The sequence below is a fragment of the Panthera tigris genome, chromosome F2 (genome assembly GCF_018350195.1).
Source record: "Panthera tigris isolate Pti1 chromosome F2, P.tigris_Pti1_mat1.1, whole genome shotgun sequence".
Taxonomy (NCBI): domain Eukaryota; kingdom Metazoa; phylum Chordata; class Mammalia; order Carnivora; family Felidae; genus Panthera; species Panthera tigris.
Genome location: NC_056676.1, coordinates 10,296,404 through 10,314,857, shown reverse-complemented (window position 1 = coordinate 10,314,857; position 18,454 = coordinate 10,296,404). Strand labels below are relative to the sequence as shown.

The following is an 18,454-nucleotide window of genomic DNA, read 5'->3' as shown; positions in this document are numbered from 1 at the left end:
TCAATACAGGGACTTTTTGTCATCAGTGATCCTGGAGTGCTTCTAACATTTAGAAAGCCAAACTGTAAGATGGCAATTTATCCCTAAATAAACGCTAGCAAATTCCTGTGAGGACATAAGAGTTAATATAGATATTTACTTCTAAACTCTCTGGAAGAAGCTGAAGTTTAAAAATCGATAGGTGTCTTTGACTGTCGAGTGATTCGCGAGTGCTGCCGTTCAGGGTCGGGACCCAGGTATGAGATGGTCTGCCACAGGGATTCAGTTTGCCGAATCAAGTCTTGTCTCGGGTTCCACAGAATCACTGAATGCCCTGCCTGAGACTCACATGGATGACAACACTGTCTGTAACGTCTGAGTCTAGAACTTCAGGCTTTGGGTCTGTCTTAGAAAAAAGCAAGACACATTTTGGGGGGCGGGGAGCATTGTATTAATGTACTTCGAAAATTTCAGGAATATGTGTATCATATAAACAGAGAAGACTGCACTTTGGTTTGCTTGGAGCTTTACCAAGTCCCTGGCTTCAACGCCACTGATGGTAATTATGTTGCCAAACTCACACACCTCATCATTCCGCGTTTATGTTTGTCACATTTTCTTTGAGAGGGGTAAGACTGCACATAGGTGCGAATTATCTGACTACTATTATTTTGTCTTCTGGTGTGGTCAGATGAAGCAGTTATAAATTAAAATATGTACAATTTGGGGCGCCTGGGTGGCTCAGTCGGTTAAGCGTCTGACTTCAGCTCAGGTCACGATCTCACGGTCCGTGAGTTCGAGCCCCGCGTCGGGCTCTGGGCTGATGGCTCAGAGCCTGGAGCCTGCTTCCGATTCTGTGTCTCCCTCTCTCTCTGCCCCTCCCCCGTTCATGCTCTGTCTCTCTCTGTCTCAAAAATAAATAAATGTTAAAAAAAAAATTAAAAAAAAAATAAAATATGCACAATTTTATGATAAATTATTTTCCTTTATTTCAATACATTTAAAATAAATTTTAGATCATTTTTTGGGGAAATAATATGCAGAGGCGATTATGTCATCTGCGAGTTCTTCTTTGAAGACAGTGAAGGTGGTGGCACAAAATATTTGTCATAAAAAGAGGACAGTGATTCTACAGTTGCCAACTACCATCTGACATCAAATCACTGTTTTCAAGGAGTCTTTTTAAAAACTGTTCTTGATCATAATTTTACTTCAAATTAAAACTCCTAAAAAAAACTCTTTTAGGATACCACGACTGCTTGAATATTAGTCCATAAAGTTTGTGGATTATTTTCATTTAAGAATAAATGAGTTTTGGTCTACATTATAGGACATCCAACATCAGCATGGTCTTGTCTTCCGCCATCTTGAAACAAGCATCAATTTCAATAGCAATGTTGATTTTCCCTTAGCAGATCTTCACTTTCCCTAACCAGCTGCTCCCAGCTCTTCCCAGTGACTGCAGGTCTCCTGGTCCACAGCACTGTCTTAAACTATTATTTCCTCGTATTTACCCTCGCCACATACTGCCTTCTAGGACAGCTTCCCCACCTTTCTCAAGGACGTCAGCATATCGCCTACAGCACTTTTTGGTATCCAAACATTATCTTTGTAGAATTCAAATTCAAAATTCATGTTGATTAGTGTTCTAAAAATAGAGGTTCTCGACTCCCTCAACGCCAATGAGTTTCACCTCTACTCCACTTCAGCCACTCTCCTTGGACATATTTACATCGCTTGGAAAAGCTCCAGCTTCAGTTCCTGGATGGAGCATAAGCTCCTACTCCAGCCCCTTCCCTGCTACTTAAATCTCCCACTTATTCACCAACCTTCTCTGTTTAGTTGTGTTTCTACTTAGGAACGATCACATTGATGCAGAAAAGCTTTCATAATCATAGCAAAATCACCTGATTCCTCATCCTTTAGCAAGGAGGGCTGGTGAGCTATGATGTTCGTTAGATGGGTCAGAGCATTGTATAGATGGTTTACTTTCACGAACCACTACTCCAACTAACCTTTTGAAATCTTCTGCCAGCAGTAATGTCACCTTAAAAATTTTAATATAAGTTGCTGAATTTCAGGTACACATACAATGAGAGTCATCCTGTTAATGGTAAGCAGGAGAGTGGCTTAGTGGATGGACAGCTACATGCTAATCAATGCACTGACTTATTACATTAAGAGGTTTCTTCCTGGAACTGGGACCATAGCTTGATCAGATTTTGGAAGGGGCCAATGTCTACTGTCCCTCCCCACCAAGTTAAGAACCAGAGACTTACAGATAGCAATATACCCTTTAGATATTTAAAGATACCCTTCCCTCAGCAACCACTTACATAATACATCCCAGTACCGTGAAAAAGTCCCGCCCTAAGTGACAAACAGAACACAATACATCTTACCCTTTTTTAACAGACTCCAGAAATTGAGCATTTGGTGGGTCGTGATAAGGTCTCAGTTCTCCATCATCTAAACTGAAACCATTGCTCCACAGTTTAAGCAAAATCTGAACCTTGTGAGCATAGGAAAAAAGACAAAGGCATATAAGAATCCATCTTACTGAACAATCTTAAGCTTCCAATGTGATATTTCACAACATATTAAGCCACCCACTTTATTTAAAACATGGGAGTTATTATTTTTTATTCACAGTTAAAATAAAGACATAAATGAAAGCATGTGTTTGCCAGGCAGATTTGTATGTAGCTTAACAAATCAACAATGGCTGAAATACCAAAGGTCCCACAGCTAGACCCTGGCCTTGAAGTACAATTATTCTGGGTCACTGAGAAAATGAAAGGATTGAGAGCATACAGCTGTCACTCCACACCCACCCTTCTCATTCATCTGTGCCCATACTCTTGTCTGCTACAGGGCTTAAACAGTTATGTCAAGGGGCAAGAGAGAATTTCCAATGACCCTCCAAGGCTAAACTATACATGTTTAAATGAAATTGTAACTCCAAATTTTAAAAGGCAAAAACAAAGAATGACCGTTTACAACTCAGCTATTTCTATATTCTGACAGTCTACCACTAAGGGTAATTATTATTGTATGTACGTAAAGCTCATTTTGATAGTGAATCATACGTTCTTTCAACGTATAGAAAATATTTACAATCTAAGCACAAGGCATAATGGAGAAACAAAATATAAAATTTGAGACTAAAAGCTTTCACATCGATCCTTTTAAAATCCATGTTCCAAAAAATAACAGAAAAGAGATTATATTATCAACCCTTAAATTTAAAACAGCAGGAACTAGAGGCAAATATCTACAATTTTTCGTTTTGGCTACTGTACCTACATCTTGCAGTTGGTTTTCTCCATAGATGTATTCAGACCGCTTACAAAAGGAATTGCCCAATCTATATCCTCCACCTGTAAATGACTAAAATACACCGCAAATGAGCGAAAAATTCACTAAGGTTTATAGTGAAAAATGTTATGATAATGTATGATACATATTTTAAAACTAGATTAGTTATAATTAGCCCAACTGGTTTACACTTTCGAGGAAAAATTTTTATTTAAATGAAGCTCTTATGTTACAGAGAAGTATACTCAAGTAAGATACTATGTTTCTTCCCTAAAAACATTAGTGACTTGAGTTGAAATAATTTAGACCAACTTTAAATTTAAAAATGCATTTACAGGGGCGCCTGGGTGGCTCAGTCGGTTGGGCGGCCGACTTCGGCTCAGGTCATGATCTCGCCGTCTGTGGATTCAGCCCCGTGTCGGGCTCTGTGCCGGCAGCTCAGAGCCTGGAGCCTGTTTTGGATTCTGTGTCTCCCTCTCTCTCTGCCCCTCCCCTGCTTGCTCTCTATCTCTTTCTCAAATAATAAACATTAAAAAAAAGTTTTGTTAATGTATTTACATACTGAAATATCTAATTTCAAGTATAAACAGATTTTTAAAAGCCACCATTAGTATTTTATGTCTTATCATAAAAATTATGTTTAAATCATATTTCACAAAGTAAATAACAGTTTCACAGAGTTAAGGAAGAATTTTATAAATGGGTATAAATTACTCTGAAGAAAGGCTGCATATTTATTTTATAAGCTGCTTTTATTTAACTGTTGCAGTCAACTATGATTGTACTTTTTGTTTTATTACACTTATCACAGGGTCTTCTATTTTTCAGGGAGGAAGGCTTATGAAGTAAAAATACCATTCCTTTTAATCACTTTCCATATCATAAATACGCTTTTAATGATCACATTCCTTTCTTTTCTACAGACTAAATAATCTATAAAAAGAAAAAGATACATTGGACTTTGTCAAAACTAAAAACTTCTGTTCTGTGACAAGCCCTGATAAGAGGATGAAAAGACCCGACTACCATCTGGAAGAAAATATCTGCGATCCAGGGGCACCTGGGTGGCTCAGTCAGGTGTCCAATTCGATTTCAGTTCAGGACATGATCTCATGGTGTCATGAGTTTGAGCACCGCATGGGGCTCTGTGCTGGCAGCAAGGAGCCTGCTTGGGATTTTCCCTCTCTCTTCTGCCCCTGCCCAGCTTATGTTGTCTTAGTCTTTCTTCAAATACATATATATACACACATACACATATACACACACATGTATGGATATATATATGCATATAGGTTTATAAATGTATATAAGTATGTATAAGTATAAATATATATGTAAATACATATACATATGTATGTAAATATATAAACATATATGTATATTTGCAATGCATATATTTGACAAAGGACTCATACCTATTGAAATCTCTAAAGAACTTTCAAAACTCAACAGTAACAAACAATCCAATTTGAAAAGAGGCCAAAGTCATTTTGCAGTGGGGGAGAGTAAAGATAATGGCAAATAAACACATGAAAAGATGCTCCACATCACTAGCCATCAGGAGAACGCAAACTGACATCGCTGGCCGTTAGGAAAGTGCCAACGAAAACGACAATGAGTTATAACCACACGCTTATCACAATGGCTAAAATTTGAAATAGCGACAATACCAAAAGCTGGCAAGAATGGAGAAACTGGATCTGCCATTCACCGCGAAGAGTTCGGCAGTTTCTAAGAAACTAAACATACACTTCCCTTATGACCCAGCAACTGGACTCCTGGGCATTCATCCCACAGAAAGGAAAACTGACATCCACACGAGAATGTGGACACGACTGCTCACAGCAGCTTTATCTGTAATTGTCCCCAACTGGAAACACCTCAAACGTCCCTCAGTAAGCAAAAGGTTCGACCGACTGTGGCACATCGATACCATGAAGTGCTACTCTGGACTCAGGAGAACAAGGTACTGAGACACTCAGTAACTCCGATGATCTCCAGGGCATGGAGCGGAGTGAAGGAAAGCTAATCCCGAAAGGTCACATACTATTACTGTATCATCCCACTCGTATAACGTTCTCAACGTTACGACGTTACGGAGGTGGAGAACAGGGTTAGGTGGCAAGAGGTTAGGGATGGGAAGAGGGTGTGAGCACGGCGGGGTCCGCCATGAGGGAGATCCTCGTGATGACAGAGCGCTACCTTGACTGGGCTGACAATTACACAAATCTACACATGTGAGAAAACGACACAGAACTATATATGGACATGGTACCAGCGTCGGATCTTGGCTTTGATTCTGTACTACAATTATGTAAGATATAACCACTGGAGGAAACTGGGTGAAAGGCACATAGAACCTCTCTGTGTTCTTTTTGCATATTCATGTGAATCTATAATTATTTTTTAAGGAAGGGTAAACAGGTAAGTTTCACAGAAACGTAAAAACTTGCTGTGACTTTCAATCATTAATGGATTATAATCTTATAACAATAGAGCAAATGTTTAAAACAGAAACATGTAGGGGCGCCTGGGTGGCTCAGTCGGTTGGGCGTCCGACTTCAGCTCAGGTCACGATCTCGCGGTCCGTGAGTTCGAGCCCTGCGTCGGGCTCTGTGCTGACGGCTCAGAGCCTGGAGCCTGTTTCTGATTCTGTGTCTCCCTCTCTCTGCCCCTCCCCCGTTCATGCTCTGTCTCTCTCTGTCTCAAAAATAAATAAACGTTAAAAAAAAAAAATTTTTAAAACAGAAACATGTAGTCAGAAAACAATGTTTCCAAATAAGATAAAAACCTATAGGTGAGATCAAATATATAAACAGTGTGTTTCAGTTTTAAATTTAGCACTCACCTTAGATTTGTTATCGCCTGAAGCTCTTGTGGCTTCATTCAGAGGGACAGCCCCATGTTCTCTTGCCTCTTTGAAAAGTTCACTCACAATCTTCCCAGTTGAAGGTTGAACTATATGTAATCCACTGTATTCACGTTCACTTGAATAGAACCTTTCGACATTAAAGTTCATGAAGAAAAACTCAGAATACAAACATAAACTCCTTTGAAGTAAAAAGCTACAGAGTCTTAGGACATGACCTTTGTTTAAGAAGAACCATTTCTATGACTTCTGTGGAAATACTTAATTTGAAAAATGGGATTAAGGAATGAAATAGTAAATGGTTCATACACTTTCTCCTGATGGGGTTTGTGGCAGTCAAATTCACATCCCACACGAGAACTGGCTTGTCATTTCTTCCATCCCCTTTCTGTAAGTGCTTAGCAAACACATCTCTCGCACAACGTGGGCACTCTTGGTGTGGTGGGCAAAGCAGCGTTGACAGTCAGAATTAAGTCTCTTCCCCTGACGAATCCACATTCAGTAGGGACCTACTTAGTGAAGGGACCTACTCCCACACAGGGAATTTATTCCTCAGAGACTTTTGGACTCAAAAATTGTAATTCCCTGTATCAAAGGTACATAATGTAGACCACAATTTTTCCAGTGTATTAGCTACATAGTGACTAATTTCTAGTCTGACTCCAACTTCACAATGGTCCTAGGGAACATAAAATTCACATCATGTTTTACATAAGATTTTATCTATTTTATCTTTCAAGATTTTTTTTCAGTCAAGAGTATCAGAAAATATAACCAGCAAAATATCAACATGGAGACACCCAGAATAAGATAACAAAGCTCATATGTTCAGTTCTAAATCTGTCCTGAACTGAGTCACAAAACAAAGAGGGGAAATTACATCAATACTGGAGGCTAAGAATAGCCTTTCTATAAGACTTTCTGCAAAATTAGTATATGGAAAACGGGACAGAAAAGACAGAATGGCAGAACGGCTCTTAATTCACTGTAAGCGAAGGAAAAATCCACCTGGAGAACAGGTGGGCACCATCAGAACCCTGCGAACACAAGACCAGCTCATGATTGCTGAGGACAGGGGTGCGGTGGGCTGGACCCCATCCTGCTAGGGCACTAGGCAAGCACAGAGGTGAGTCTGCCCAGAGCAGCAGACAATGGAAGCCTTAGGGGCCAACCTTATCCTCAGAGGGCCCGGTAGATCAGGCAAGGCCGAACAATGCCATAGCTGGCTCTTAAGGTGAGTGGTGGTACAAGGTGGGTAGCAGAGGATTTAAGGCAGCTGTGCGGAAGGAAAGGAAGAGGAAGGAGGAAAGGAAAACAAAAAGAAAAGCTGCCTGTTGCAGCTATTTCCTGTTGTAGCTCCTTCCCATGTCTCTATTCTGGAAAGCACAACTATATATTTCATCTCAGTCCTGGTTACAAAGACCTTACGGGAAAAATGTGACATGGGAAAGGATTTACTAGTTCCTTTATGGTTAATGATTTTCTTTCCTGTTTAAGAAACCTTTGCCTACCTGAAGGTCACGGAGATATCCCACTTTCTTCCAGAAGTCTTATTTTATTTTTCTTATTATATGTTATTTTCCTATTTATATTTCCTTTTATGTTTAGATCACAATCCATCCGTTTCTCCTCTTTCATAATTAAGTATGCCTATATCCTTGACTCTTGTCCTCAAACGTAAACTCCTCTGATCATCAAAACATTTGTGCACTTCCCTAGGTAACGACCTCTTCTACAGGCGATTCTCAAATATGTTTTTAGCCTCCTGTGACTTACAGGGTCCAGCGCTGAACCTAAAAGCACCTACTGAATCGAATTCATCTCTCCAAAACCAAAACTAAACCTGTATTCCCCACACAAATCTTCTCATGAACAGTCACTTTTTTTCCTGTACAGCCTGTAGGTCTCTTTCCTACTCAGTTGCTCCCTATATCCCACGTTACCATGTTTCTACAGTAAATTCTTTGGAAGTATCCCACGCTGATTTTACTCTTTCTCCTCCATTCCACTGACGCCACTTGAGTCCAAATTTTTATTGCCACATTTCTTAGATTACCGTCATTGTTTTCTTCTTAATTTCTCTCCTTATCTTGTTCTCCCCATTACTATTAATTTTACACTGTACCGCCAGTCCTATTTTTCTAAAATATATAACAATAGCTAACACTTATCAAGGAGTAACTATGTGCTCATTTAATCCTCGTAACAGTGGTATTATCTCTGATTTACAGAGAAAACTAAAGCTTAGGGAGTTTCAAAAACTTGTCCATTGGCAAAACCTTATTAAAACAAAGAGGAAAAAAAATTAGAACTGAGGTGTATCTGTCTCTAGAAACAAAGCTTTTCTCACTGTGTTACAGTTTTTAGCATAAAATTTACATTAAAAAACATACGCTGGCTTTCCATTGTCTTCGACACAAGTACAAGCAAGCCCCTTTGGCATTCAAGGCTGTCTGCCCATAATGTGGCTCTATCCAGGACTGGCTATGTAATTTGCGGGGCTCAGTGCCAAATGAAAAGGAGTCTCTCTGCTCAAAATTTGTTAGGAATTTCAATATGCAAGGGCACAACACTAACCCCAGCACGGGGCCTTTCGCAGCATGGGGCTCTGTGTGAATGCACAGGTCACACGGCCAGGAAGCACACCCTGCCAGCACTCTAGCTAGCCAACCTTATCTGCAGCTGGTCTACTAAAGTTCTGCTGGCTCCTATTCGGATCCCCCTCATCATACGTATCATTTTCTCCTCTGTGCCCATTTGTTTAGGAACCCTGTCCCTTGTCTTTTGTGGTACCTGTATCCTAATAATCTTTTAAGGTCCAGCTAGGTTCCAACACTGTGCTAGTCATCTTAAACACTTATCTCATTTAATTCTCAAAATAAAACTACTGCCTGATGACGCAAAAGAACTTTTTTTTTTTAAGTTCTCAAATTTTTGAATAAGTCCAATTTCATAGTCGTTCAGTGTGAACAAGGAGGCACATTGTTTTTAGGTTCTGTTAGATGTCAACTTTTGCAGATGAGTATGTTAAAGCTGGTGTCAGGCTATCTTCTGAGTTCTGTAGATTCTATCCCTCCTCTCCTAAATTACAAACATAGACCACATTATGTGCAGAGTTCCAGACAGTGAAAATATACTGGATTTAAAAATGACAAGGAGCAGAGAAATAATTTGATATGCAATACTGCCCAAGAAAGTGAACCATGAAAATAAGCAGGTCTTCTGTACCAAATAAAGCAGCAGAAATGCAATGAAACTGAGTATATGTCAATGTGGAGGATGGAATCAAAAGAATTATATACTTAGTATTAGAAAATAGCATACTGAGTTAAAAAAAAAAAAAAGATCGCCAATAACTTGCTTCATTGTATTCTAAGCAGACTAAACACAGCTTAAGCCTCAGTCAATATCTTTTAGGGCAGCTCCTCCTTTTGGGTATGTAAATATTTCCAGAGATCAAATCTGAGGCACAAAGTTCTTCAAAATGGCATTACCAAATTGCAACTATTAATGGCAACACTGCTTCAGACAGGACAAAACAAAAGAGAAAAAAACCATTCATTAAAATATCTTAAAGATCCAGGTGCCTGGGTAGCTCAACTGGTTTTGCATCTGACTTCCGCTCAGGTCATGATCTCACAGTTCGAGCTCCACATCAGGCTCGCTGCTGTCCAGCCTGGAGCCTGTTTGGAACCACTGCCTCCCACTCTCAGCCCCTACCCTGCTTGTGCTCTCTCAAAAATAAATAAACATTAAAAAAAAAAAATCTTGGGGCGCTCGGGTGGCTTAGTCGGTTAAGCATCCGACTTCCGCTCAGGTCATGATCTCAGGGTCCATGAGTTCAAGTCCGGTGTCCAGCTCTGTGCTGACAGTTCAGAATCTGGAGCCCGTTTCAGATTCTGTGTCTCCCTCTCTCTCTGCCCCTCCCCTGCTCATGCTCTGTCTCTCAAAAATAAGTGTTAAAAAAAAAAAAAAAAAAAAAAAAAAAACTTAATGATTATATTTGAATAGCAAGGAAAACATTAATACACTAACCTTATTATAAGTAGTCAACTATTTTGTTGTATCGTAAACAAATTAAGTTGTTCAAAATACGCTCAAATTGGCGAAACAATGGTCAAACAGTTAATGAATAAAACTTTGGTACATAAATATTTTAAGTATTTTCAAAACTTTGGAGTAAGTCAAGAAGTTAAAATATATTGTATATATATTTTACATATATATGTACACACACACATACGTGTCAAAAATGAAAAGGACAGGGGCGCCTGGGTGGCTCAGTCGGTTAAGCGGCCGACTTCGGCTCAGGTCATGATCTCGTGGTCCGTGAGTTCAAGCCCCGCGTCGGGCTCTGTGCTGACAGCCCAGAGCCTGGAGCCTGTTTTGGATTCTGTGTCTCCCTCTCTCTGACTCTCCCCCATTCATGCTGTCTCTTTCTGTCTCAAAAATAAAATAAATGTTAAAAAAAAAAAAAAAAAAAAAAAATGAAAAGGACAGGATATTCAAACAGTGCCAAGATACCAAGCTGCCGATGTACAAAAGAAAAACCGTATCTTACAATGGAATGATGTGGTGATCGGCCCCTTTGTCAAGTGAACATATCACCAACAGTGAGAAAATCTGAAATTACATATGGCTCCTGATGTGATATAATACAGGGTAGGCAGTATCACTTACTAGTATCCTCGACAAATATGTTTAACAAGAATCTAATGGCGAAGACACAATGACCTTGAATGTCAATGTAATGAATTTTGGATTATACAGCTGAGCTAAGAGCAAACAGCGAACAGATGAGGAGAATGCTCTGGATTCAGATTCAAAACCGGCACAATCAAGCGGATGGCACGGCCATTGGTTAGATCCTAGATCCAAAAAGGGCTTGAAGAGATATTTATGGACTAGACATTACAGGATTTCAGGAAATTACTGTTCATGTTCTCAGCTGTGATACGTTACCAGGTGATAAAGGTGTTTGTGCCTCTTCTTAGTGGATAGTCTATTGAAGTGTCTAATGAAACGTTACGATGGCTGCAATTTGCTTCCAAGTAGTTGAGTAACAGAGTGTTTTTACAGATGTAATGCTGTAACATGTTAACAACCGGGGAATATAGGGAAAGCATATACAGCATACATTCATTGTACTAATCTTGTGATTACCTATGGGTTTGAAAATTCATAAAATAAAAAGTTTGGGGGCAAATTTTCTTTCTTCTCATTCATGTCCAAAAAAGGTACATCATTTTTATCTCCCCTACAGAAAAAAGGATGTGGAGTAGTGACAAACAAAAAAGAAAGGATAATTTCTAGTGAAGTCTTAAATTTCTGGTAAAATGACAGACTTTCTGTGAATGAGATATAATGGAAAAATACCAAGTTTCTCCACGGTGATGAAATTCGCAGTATTAAAAAGACATTAATGAAAACATTGCTAGAAACAGGAAAACTCATGGTAATGAAGTGTACCTGGCTCTCATCTCTTAAATCTAGTGGTTCTCCTTCTAGTTCAGGGGTTTAACAATAGCAAATACTGTCTAAGAGATCACTTATTCGATGGGTCATCATCCGTGAAAGCACAGACAGGTTCCTGAAGTTCTAGGTTCTTAAATGGAGGATAGAAGGCATATAGGGACTCCATGAGTGGGTTTTCAGAAACACAAATCCTTAAAAACAATTAATAAAATTGTGCGTAAATGCTCTTTTGTGGGGAGATGGGCTATAGCTTTTGTCATATCCTCAGTGTGTCCTATGACTCAAAAAGGACCGCAGTGTCCAACAAAAATACTATTCGGTGTGTATTTCTTTATGATGTCTACCAAAGTATCAGGACTTTAAGACAATTTTTCCATAAGTATGTTTTAGCCTTCTACTATTGTTCTAGGAATACTACCTAAATAATATGTACTTTAGAAATCATAGTTTCAGAAAAAATTCCCAAGGCCATTTAAAATAAGAGGATTGGTGAACTAAAAACACATGCAATGTTTAAAACCAAAACAAGACAAAAACAGAACAAAACTTACCTCTGAGGTGGTGTTCGCGGGCTTTTAAAGACTGCAGCGTTAGGTCTATCAGATTTGGAAGATTTGCATTTCACTTCATCTTCATATAATTCCGCCAAGGCCAACTATAAAACAACAGATTTGTTATGAAGTATAACCCTAGGAATGAACTCTTACAGACAAGCAGAAATGAAGAGTAGAATATTAACTTGTGATTGAGCCGTAAATTTTTTTTAAGTTTATTTATTTATTTTTGAGAGAGAGACACAGAGAGAGAGAGAGACACAGAGAGAGAGAGAGAGAGAGAGAGAGAGCAAGCGATCAAGGGAGGGACACAAAAAGAGAGAGAAAGAGAGAGAAAGAGGGAATCCCAAGCAGGCTTTGCACTGTCAGCGCAGAGCCCCATTTGGGGCTTGATCCCAGGAACCGTGAGATCATGACCTGAGCTGAAATCAAGAGTGGGTCGCTTTAACTGAGTGAGCCACCCAGCTGCCCCTGAGTTGTAAAAGTTTTAATGAAAAATAAAGGCTGCTGCTTCAGATGACCTCCTTCCAAAATAAAACCAAAGTATCTCTCACTTGATAAAACTAATCAAAATGCCACATATACTAGAATAAATTAAAGTTGCAATAACTGCTTAATTGTTTTCAATTAACTATTCACCTGTTTCAAAAACTGCATTTGATAATAATTTCAAAGTTGGGTGTATAATTTTCCTATAATTAAAAAAAAATACTTGAAGATGTTTTACACTCATGTCAGTCTGCTCTGATAAAAATTATTTCATTTAGCTGTTTTAAGTTTTCAAAATCCAAGCACATAAAATAATTTCAAAATTATTCTATTTAAAACTTTAACAGACATCTGAATTTCATCAAGTTTACACAAATGAACTTTTAGAAATATAAGATAATAAATTGTACATATGGTTTATATAACTTTTAGAAAGCAGTATTACCAAATAATGTGTTATAGATACATGGCTGGGTACCTTCAAAATGGAAAGAAAAATCCAACATAGTTCTTGAAATTGGAATTTTAAAAAGTTATTCATAAAATTTCAGCATTAAGTTATTTTGTTGCCACTTCTGACAACTTGAACAATTCAAAAATTTCCCTTAATGTCCCCCAAATAGGCATGATCATCTCTGGAAAATCTTTTGGGAAAAAAGTAACCAAAAATGATACTTAGAGGGAATGAATGCTGGGACTCATGATGTCCCTGCAGCATCATATGGTGTAAGTTCATTCGTAAAAAGTTCCACGGGCTAAACAATGAGATTATGAAGCTATTTCAATTGCACAGAGGGAATAAAGCACATAAGCACTGATCATCTTTTCTCCAGAATTTAAAATGTGAAGAGCATGACGCGAAACCTGAAGGAAAAGTAACTGAGAATGAGAATAATCACGTAGACAGCAAAAGATGAAAACTCCTGGAATTCTCAGCCTTAGAGTGACAACTGCCAGAAGGTATAGTTTTTATACAGAAGAACAACATCACCATTACCGGGGAAGCTTTGAAAATGCACATACTCCGGCCCCACCCTGACCCAGTGAGTGAAAAACTCTTGGGGTGGGGGGAGGAGCCTGCAATCTGTGCTATCAAGCCTTCTAGATGATTCTGACACGCACTAAATTGAGAACCAATGATACGGAATACTGATAGCCATCAGGATTAGGATACTTGTGGCAACTGTAACACAGGACCAGACATTCTTATTCTTTTGCCCACTTACAGAACTCCACTATTTCCCCCAACCTGTCCTAACTCTCGTAAGTACTGAAGTGATCTCTAATCACCCCCAACTCCAATCTATAGGGACACACAGCACTGAGAACAGAAACCTTTTTTCTTTTGATATGATTCTGGAGGAAAACTGGGACAGAAGCATACAATTAAATATGTTAACCACGTGTTAAACCCATGTGCGTGTGGATTGATTGAGGGGAACCAGAAGAGAGAAAAGTCTCTGAAAATGTTCAGAAACTTACCAACACTGAGGTTTTTAGGGTTAGTATTGTCACTAACAATCCCATCCTAAGCCTTCCCACTGAATGTTTCCCACTTTGGGGGTACAGGAAGGGAGCTAAGATCTGCTCTTGGTTTGTTATCCAGAGGAGATTTTTGCGGTTTGTAAGTCAGAGGCTCACAGTGCCGGGAGGCTTTCTGGGGGACAGCCGTCCATGTTTCCTCCTGTGCTAAATGAGGAAATCTCTTCTGATTTAGATGCCAACAAACCCTACACTGCCTGGCAGCTAACATATACATACTTAGGGGTATCTTTTGCGTGTTCCAATTAGTAATACATTACTCTTTTCCTCTACAATATTGTGACTCTTAGAACGAGCTTTCCAGAAAGAAGTATCTGCTGAAAAGTACACTTAAGAAAGCAGAGCTAGATTACACAATAACGAGGCAATAAAACAATAATTGATATTAAAGAAACTCATTGGGGAGAAGAACGTCATTCTTTTAAACCTAGTCTATTTCTTTGTACATCATCACTTTGGTTGTTTTCAGGTTTATTTGCAAGTTTTTCAGATGCTTATTAAATTCTAAAGGAAACATTATCAATACTTAATGTATTTAATATCCAAATCACGTTCATAAGATATTAGTTATCCACCTACCAACCTACCAGAAAGTAGATAAGAACAAAAAATCCCTATCCTCTAACTGATGGTGGAGAGGTCGGCATTCTCCAGTGACATTCACCAAAACATCTGTAACCATCAATCATATCAAATCCACTGCATTAGGTCTGTAATCTGCCAAGTATCAGGCAATCATTAACCAAACTTTTCTCATTTTTCACATGAAAAGAAGAAATAGACTGAAGTGAGACAGGATATTAAGTTACAGGGTTTTCACTTTAATAGTATTAGAATGGACTAACCAGTTAAAGGTATAGTATTCTCCTCCTTTAAAGAAAAAGGAACCGGGGCGCCTGGGTGGCGCAGTCGGTTAAGCGTCCGACTTCAGCCACGTCACGATCTCGCGGTCCGTGAGTTCGAGCCCCGCGTCAGGCTCTGGGCTGATGGCTCAGAGCCTGGAGCCTGCTTCCGATTCTGTGTCTCCCTCTCTCTCTGCCCCTCCCCCGTTCATGCTCTGTCTCTCTCTGTCCCAAAAAAAAAAAAAAAAAAAAAAAAAAAGTTGAAAAAAAAAAAAAAAAAGAAAAAGGAACCAAATATTTACCAAGCAAGTATAGAGCCCAAGATACTATGGGAGTGCACGGGCACTTCATAGACATTTCATTCCTGACACCACCTACATCACCCCTAGATTACAAATAAAGACACTGAGGATCAGAGGGATTAAGACATTTCTGACATTCACAAGTCTACTCAGTGGCAGGGCCGGTTTCCCCCACCATCCCATGTTGCTTCTTAACGAGGGTAGTCTACAACAGAAAAGAAGAAGTAGATGGTAACTACCACTGAATTAATTTACAAGCACTGGGACTATTCCCCATCCAGTTTGTCTTGTAACCTGACACTGAGCTGTCCATTCTCCAAATTCTTCATTTTATGTCCTGCTTAACTTGGCATTCAATCATACTCCGCCTTAAAATGCTATGTTCAACATATTCATATGTTATTTCTGCAACAAATAGATAGAAATGCCTTTTCCTCTTCTATCCCCTTCAAGAGTGGCCAGTACCAACTGTGGATTTGATGTCCTACTCGTCTCTTCATTCTGTGGGGTTTAGCGGAACGATGCATGGCAGGTGCTTCAATACTTGTTCAAAGAAGCAGAACTGAAGGTGTAACTGCATCAGAACTTCTCTACCAACGCATGCAGATTCCGTGTCATTTACTTCTAATTACACAGCTTATTATGATTGTTTACTTGTTGAATTTGTATCAATGGTCTCATGAGACAGGGGGAAAAAAGCCTAAATGAGGACAGTAGGGTAAAGTATCTGAGAAAGCGAGATTTGCCCCATTCTTATTTAGCTAACGAATGTCATCATGAGGTTTTAAGCCGCCGTTTCTTATGTGCAATGTTTCACGCACTACAGTTTCTACAACGAGGATGCACAGCCATAGGATGAAATACCTTAGCTCGCCCTTCTAAAAGGGAAAAGCTCCCCGATTAAAAGCAATCATTTTTACACACAAGTAATCCAGACAGAAACAGCCTCCGAGACAAGAAAGATCAAGCCGGCACGTATCATTACTTATAAAGTGACCGCTGATTTCCCGCGGCCACCGGAAAGCTTTCTTCTACAAGAAGTCTCCCGAAGGCGGCACCAACCAGTGAGCCACCCCACACGCAAGGCCATTTTAAATGTACGGTTGCTTCTTAAATTGTAAATCGGGTGGAGGGAAAGAGGCGCGGGCACCAGAGCGTTGGGCTGGGGCACCTGTTTCCACGAACACCACTGCCCGCTGCACCGCCCTGGGGAGACCTGCATCGCGGGAGTTACAATTCGGTCCCCAGGCGGGGTCTGGCGAGGGCTCGGCCGCGGCCAGGGGCGGCCTCCGAAACGCACCCCGCCGCGCAGCTCCCGCCGCCGCGCCCCGCCCTCGGCCGCTCGCCGCACCTGCAGATCCCGCGCGCTCGGGGGCCGCGGCCCAGAAGACCTCTCCTGTTCCCCCGGATCGGCGCCACCGCCTTCCGCCATCTTGCACCTGCTCACAGGCGCCTGCGCCGACGCGCGTTCCGCGACTTCCGGGCCGGTTGCCCGGCAACCGCGGGAGGGGCGGTGCCTGCGCGCCGCCACCTCCCCAGAGCGTGGGGCGCGCGTCGCCCTTTTCCGGCGCCGTCCCTCCCGGGCCTTAATCCTCTTTTCCTTAAAGGTAGTGGGCATGGAGACCTTTTTCCGCAGGGAGGCATCTACGTAAGCCGCGCGCTGTCTCCGCCACGCGCCTGGTGGTGTTGTGGGCCGCCCTACAGGGCGGTGTAGACGTGTAGGTTCTGTTAACTCAACAATGGAAACGTCCTCTGGATGCATTGTCTGTTAAAAATCGCAACCTTGCTTTTCTGGTCTTGGTCAAATTAGCCCATCTTCCCCAGCAAAGACTGGGTGGTATGCTCGCCCCCAGTGCGTGAATCGGTGTTGAGGATGAAGAACACAGTGAAAGTTCTTTGCACGCAGAGCTGGAGACTGCAATACCCTCTTCATTCATCTGAGATGTGTTTAAACTCCTCGTGTCTTATTCCAGACACTTTTATGCCCCCGAGGTGCAAAGGTAGAAAAGAGTAGGACCCAGTCATTCTAAAACTCACAATCTAGTGGGGAAAAGAGAGATGTAAACAGATAATAAAATGCAATTTGCAATAGAGCTTTGCATTGAATGGTATGAGTGGGATGTGGGGTGTGAAGGAGAGTATTTTGCTGGTACCTGCCCTGTGCACCCTGCTAGGTGCGCTCCGTGTGTAATCCCGTCTGTCTCTCTGTTCGTTTCGTACTGTTATTATCGTGTTGTACCCAAGAAGACCAGACGATAAATAATGGCTGGATTCACCCTGTTGTAAATGGCAGTCCAGTTACCAAATCCGGTATTGGCGGTTCCAGTATTCTTTTTTTCATACAACATCTGCTCTAGAAATCCCTGGCTCTTGGTTATGTTCCACAGAGCCAAGGACATTTTGGCCGAATCTTACAATTGACTACGGACCAAAAGGGATCACAAGGAATGGCATTGGTTTGAGACGCCATGTTCATGTTGATAAAGTACTACTGAAAGGGCGGGCCTAGGCCGGCCAACTCCATCTTGTTCTGTGTCCTTCGCCTAGACCACGCCTCCTCCCCTTGAGTAACCTCCCGCTCACCCCTTCAAACTTCCTGATCAAAACACGCCCAGCGACCTGCGGAACAGGACTCCGACCGTTCCCCAGCCAATCAGCTGAGGCCACAGCCATTACCTCACCAACTGCCCCTAGACCCCTATAAAACCTTTGTGCTTTTGAAACTCGCTCTCTCTCCCCGGCATCTCACCGCTGCGTCGGTGCAGGTAGGGGATTGAGCTCGAGCTAGCTCGAATAAAGGCTCTTTTGCTTTTGCATCGGACTCGGCTCCCTGGTGGTCTTTGGGGATCACGAATTCTGGGCATAACACTACATGGTTGAAGCTTAGGGGAAGTGACAAAAGATAGAAATGGGTTGGGTGGGGTACAGATCTAGACTGAAGATGTAGGCTTAGCACAGACAGGTTCTGAAAGATCTTGTCTTAGTGAAGAGATTGAACCTTACCTCACGGCCAGTGATTCTCAAATGTTGCTGCACATTAGAGCTCACATTAGAACCCCCTTCCCTCCCCCACTTAACCCCAGA

General features: G+C 41.0%; 1 protein-coding gene across 4 annotated transcripts in view; it reads right to left on the bottom strand.

Annotated features, from left to right (window-relative positions):
- Nucleotides 1-16,824, bottom strand: part of UBXN2B (UBX domain protein 2B) — a 29,058-nt gene extending 12,234 nt beyond the window's left edge. For all 4 annotated transcript variants that reach the window (XM_042972820.1, XM_042972823.1, XM_042972822.1 and 1 more), the window contains exons 1-5: nt 16,722-16,824; nt 12,193-12,296; nt 6,146-6,296; nt 3,286-3,369; nt 2,382-2,491 (exon numbers count right to left, since the gene is read on the bottom strand). In XM_042972820.1, coding sequence (XP_042828754.1) covers nt 2,382-2,491; nt 3,286-3,369; nt 6,146-6,296; nt 12,193-12,296; nt 16,722-16,802 — 530 coding nt within the window. In that variant the 5' untranslated portion in view covers nt 16,803-16,824. The remainder of the gene's footprint in view (nt 1-2,381; nt 2,492-3,285; nt 3,370-6,145; nt 6,297-12,192; nt 12,297-16,721) is intronic.
- Nucleotides 16,825-18,454: the final 1,630 nt, after the last annotated feature.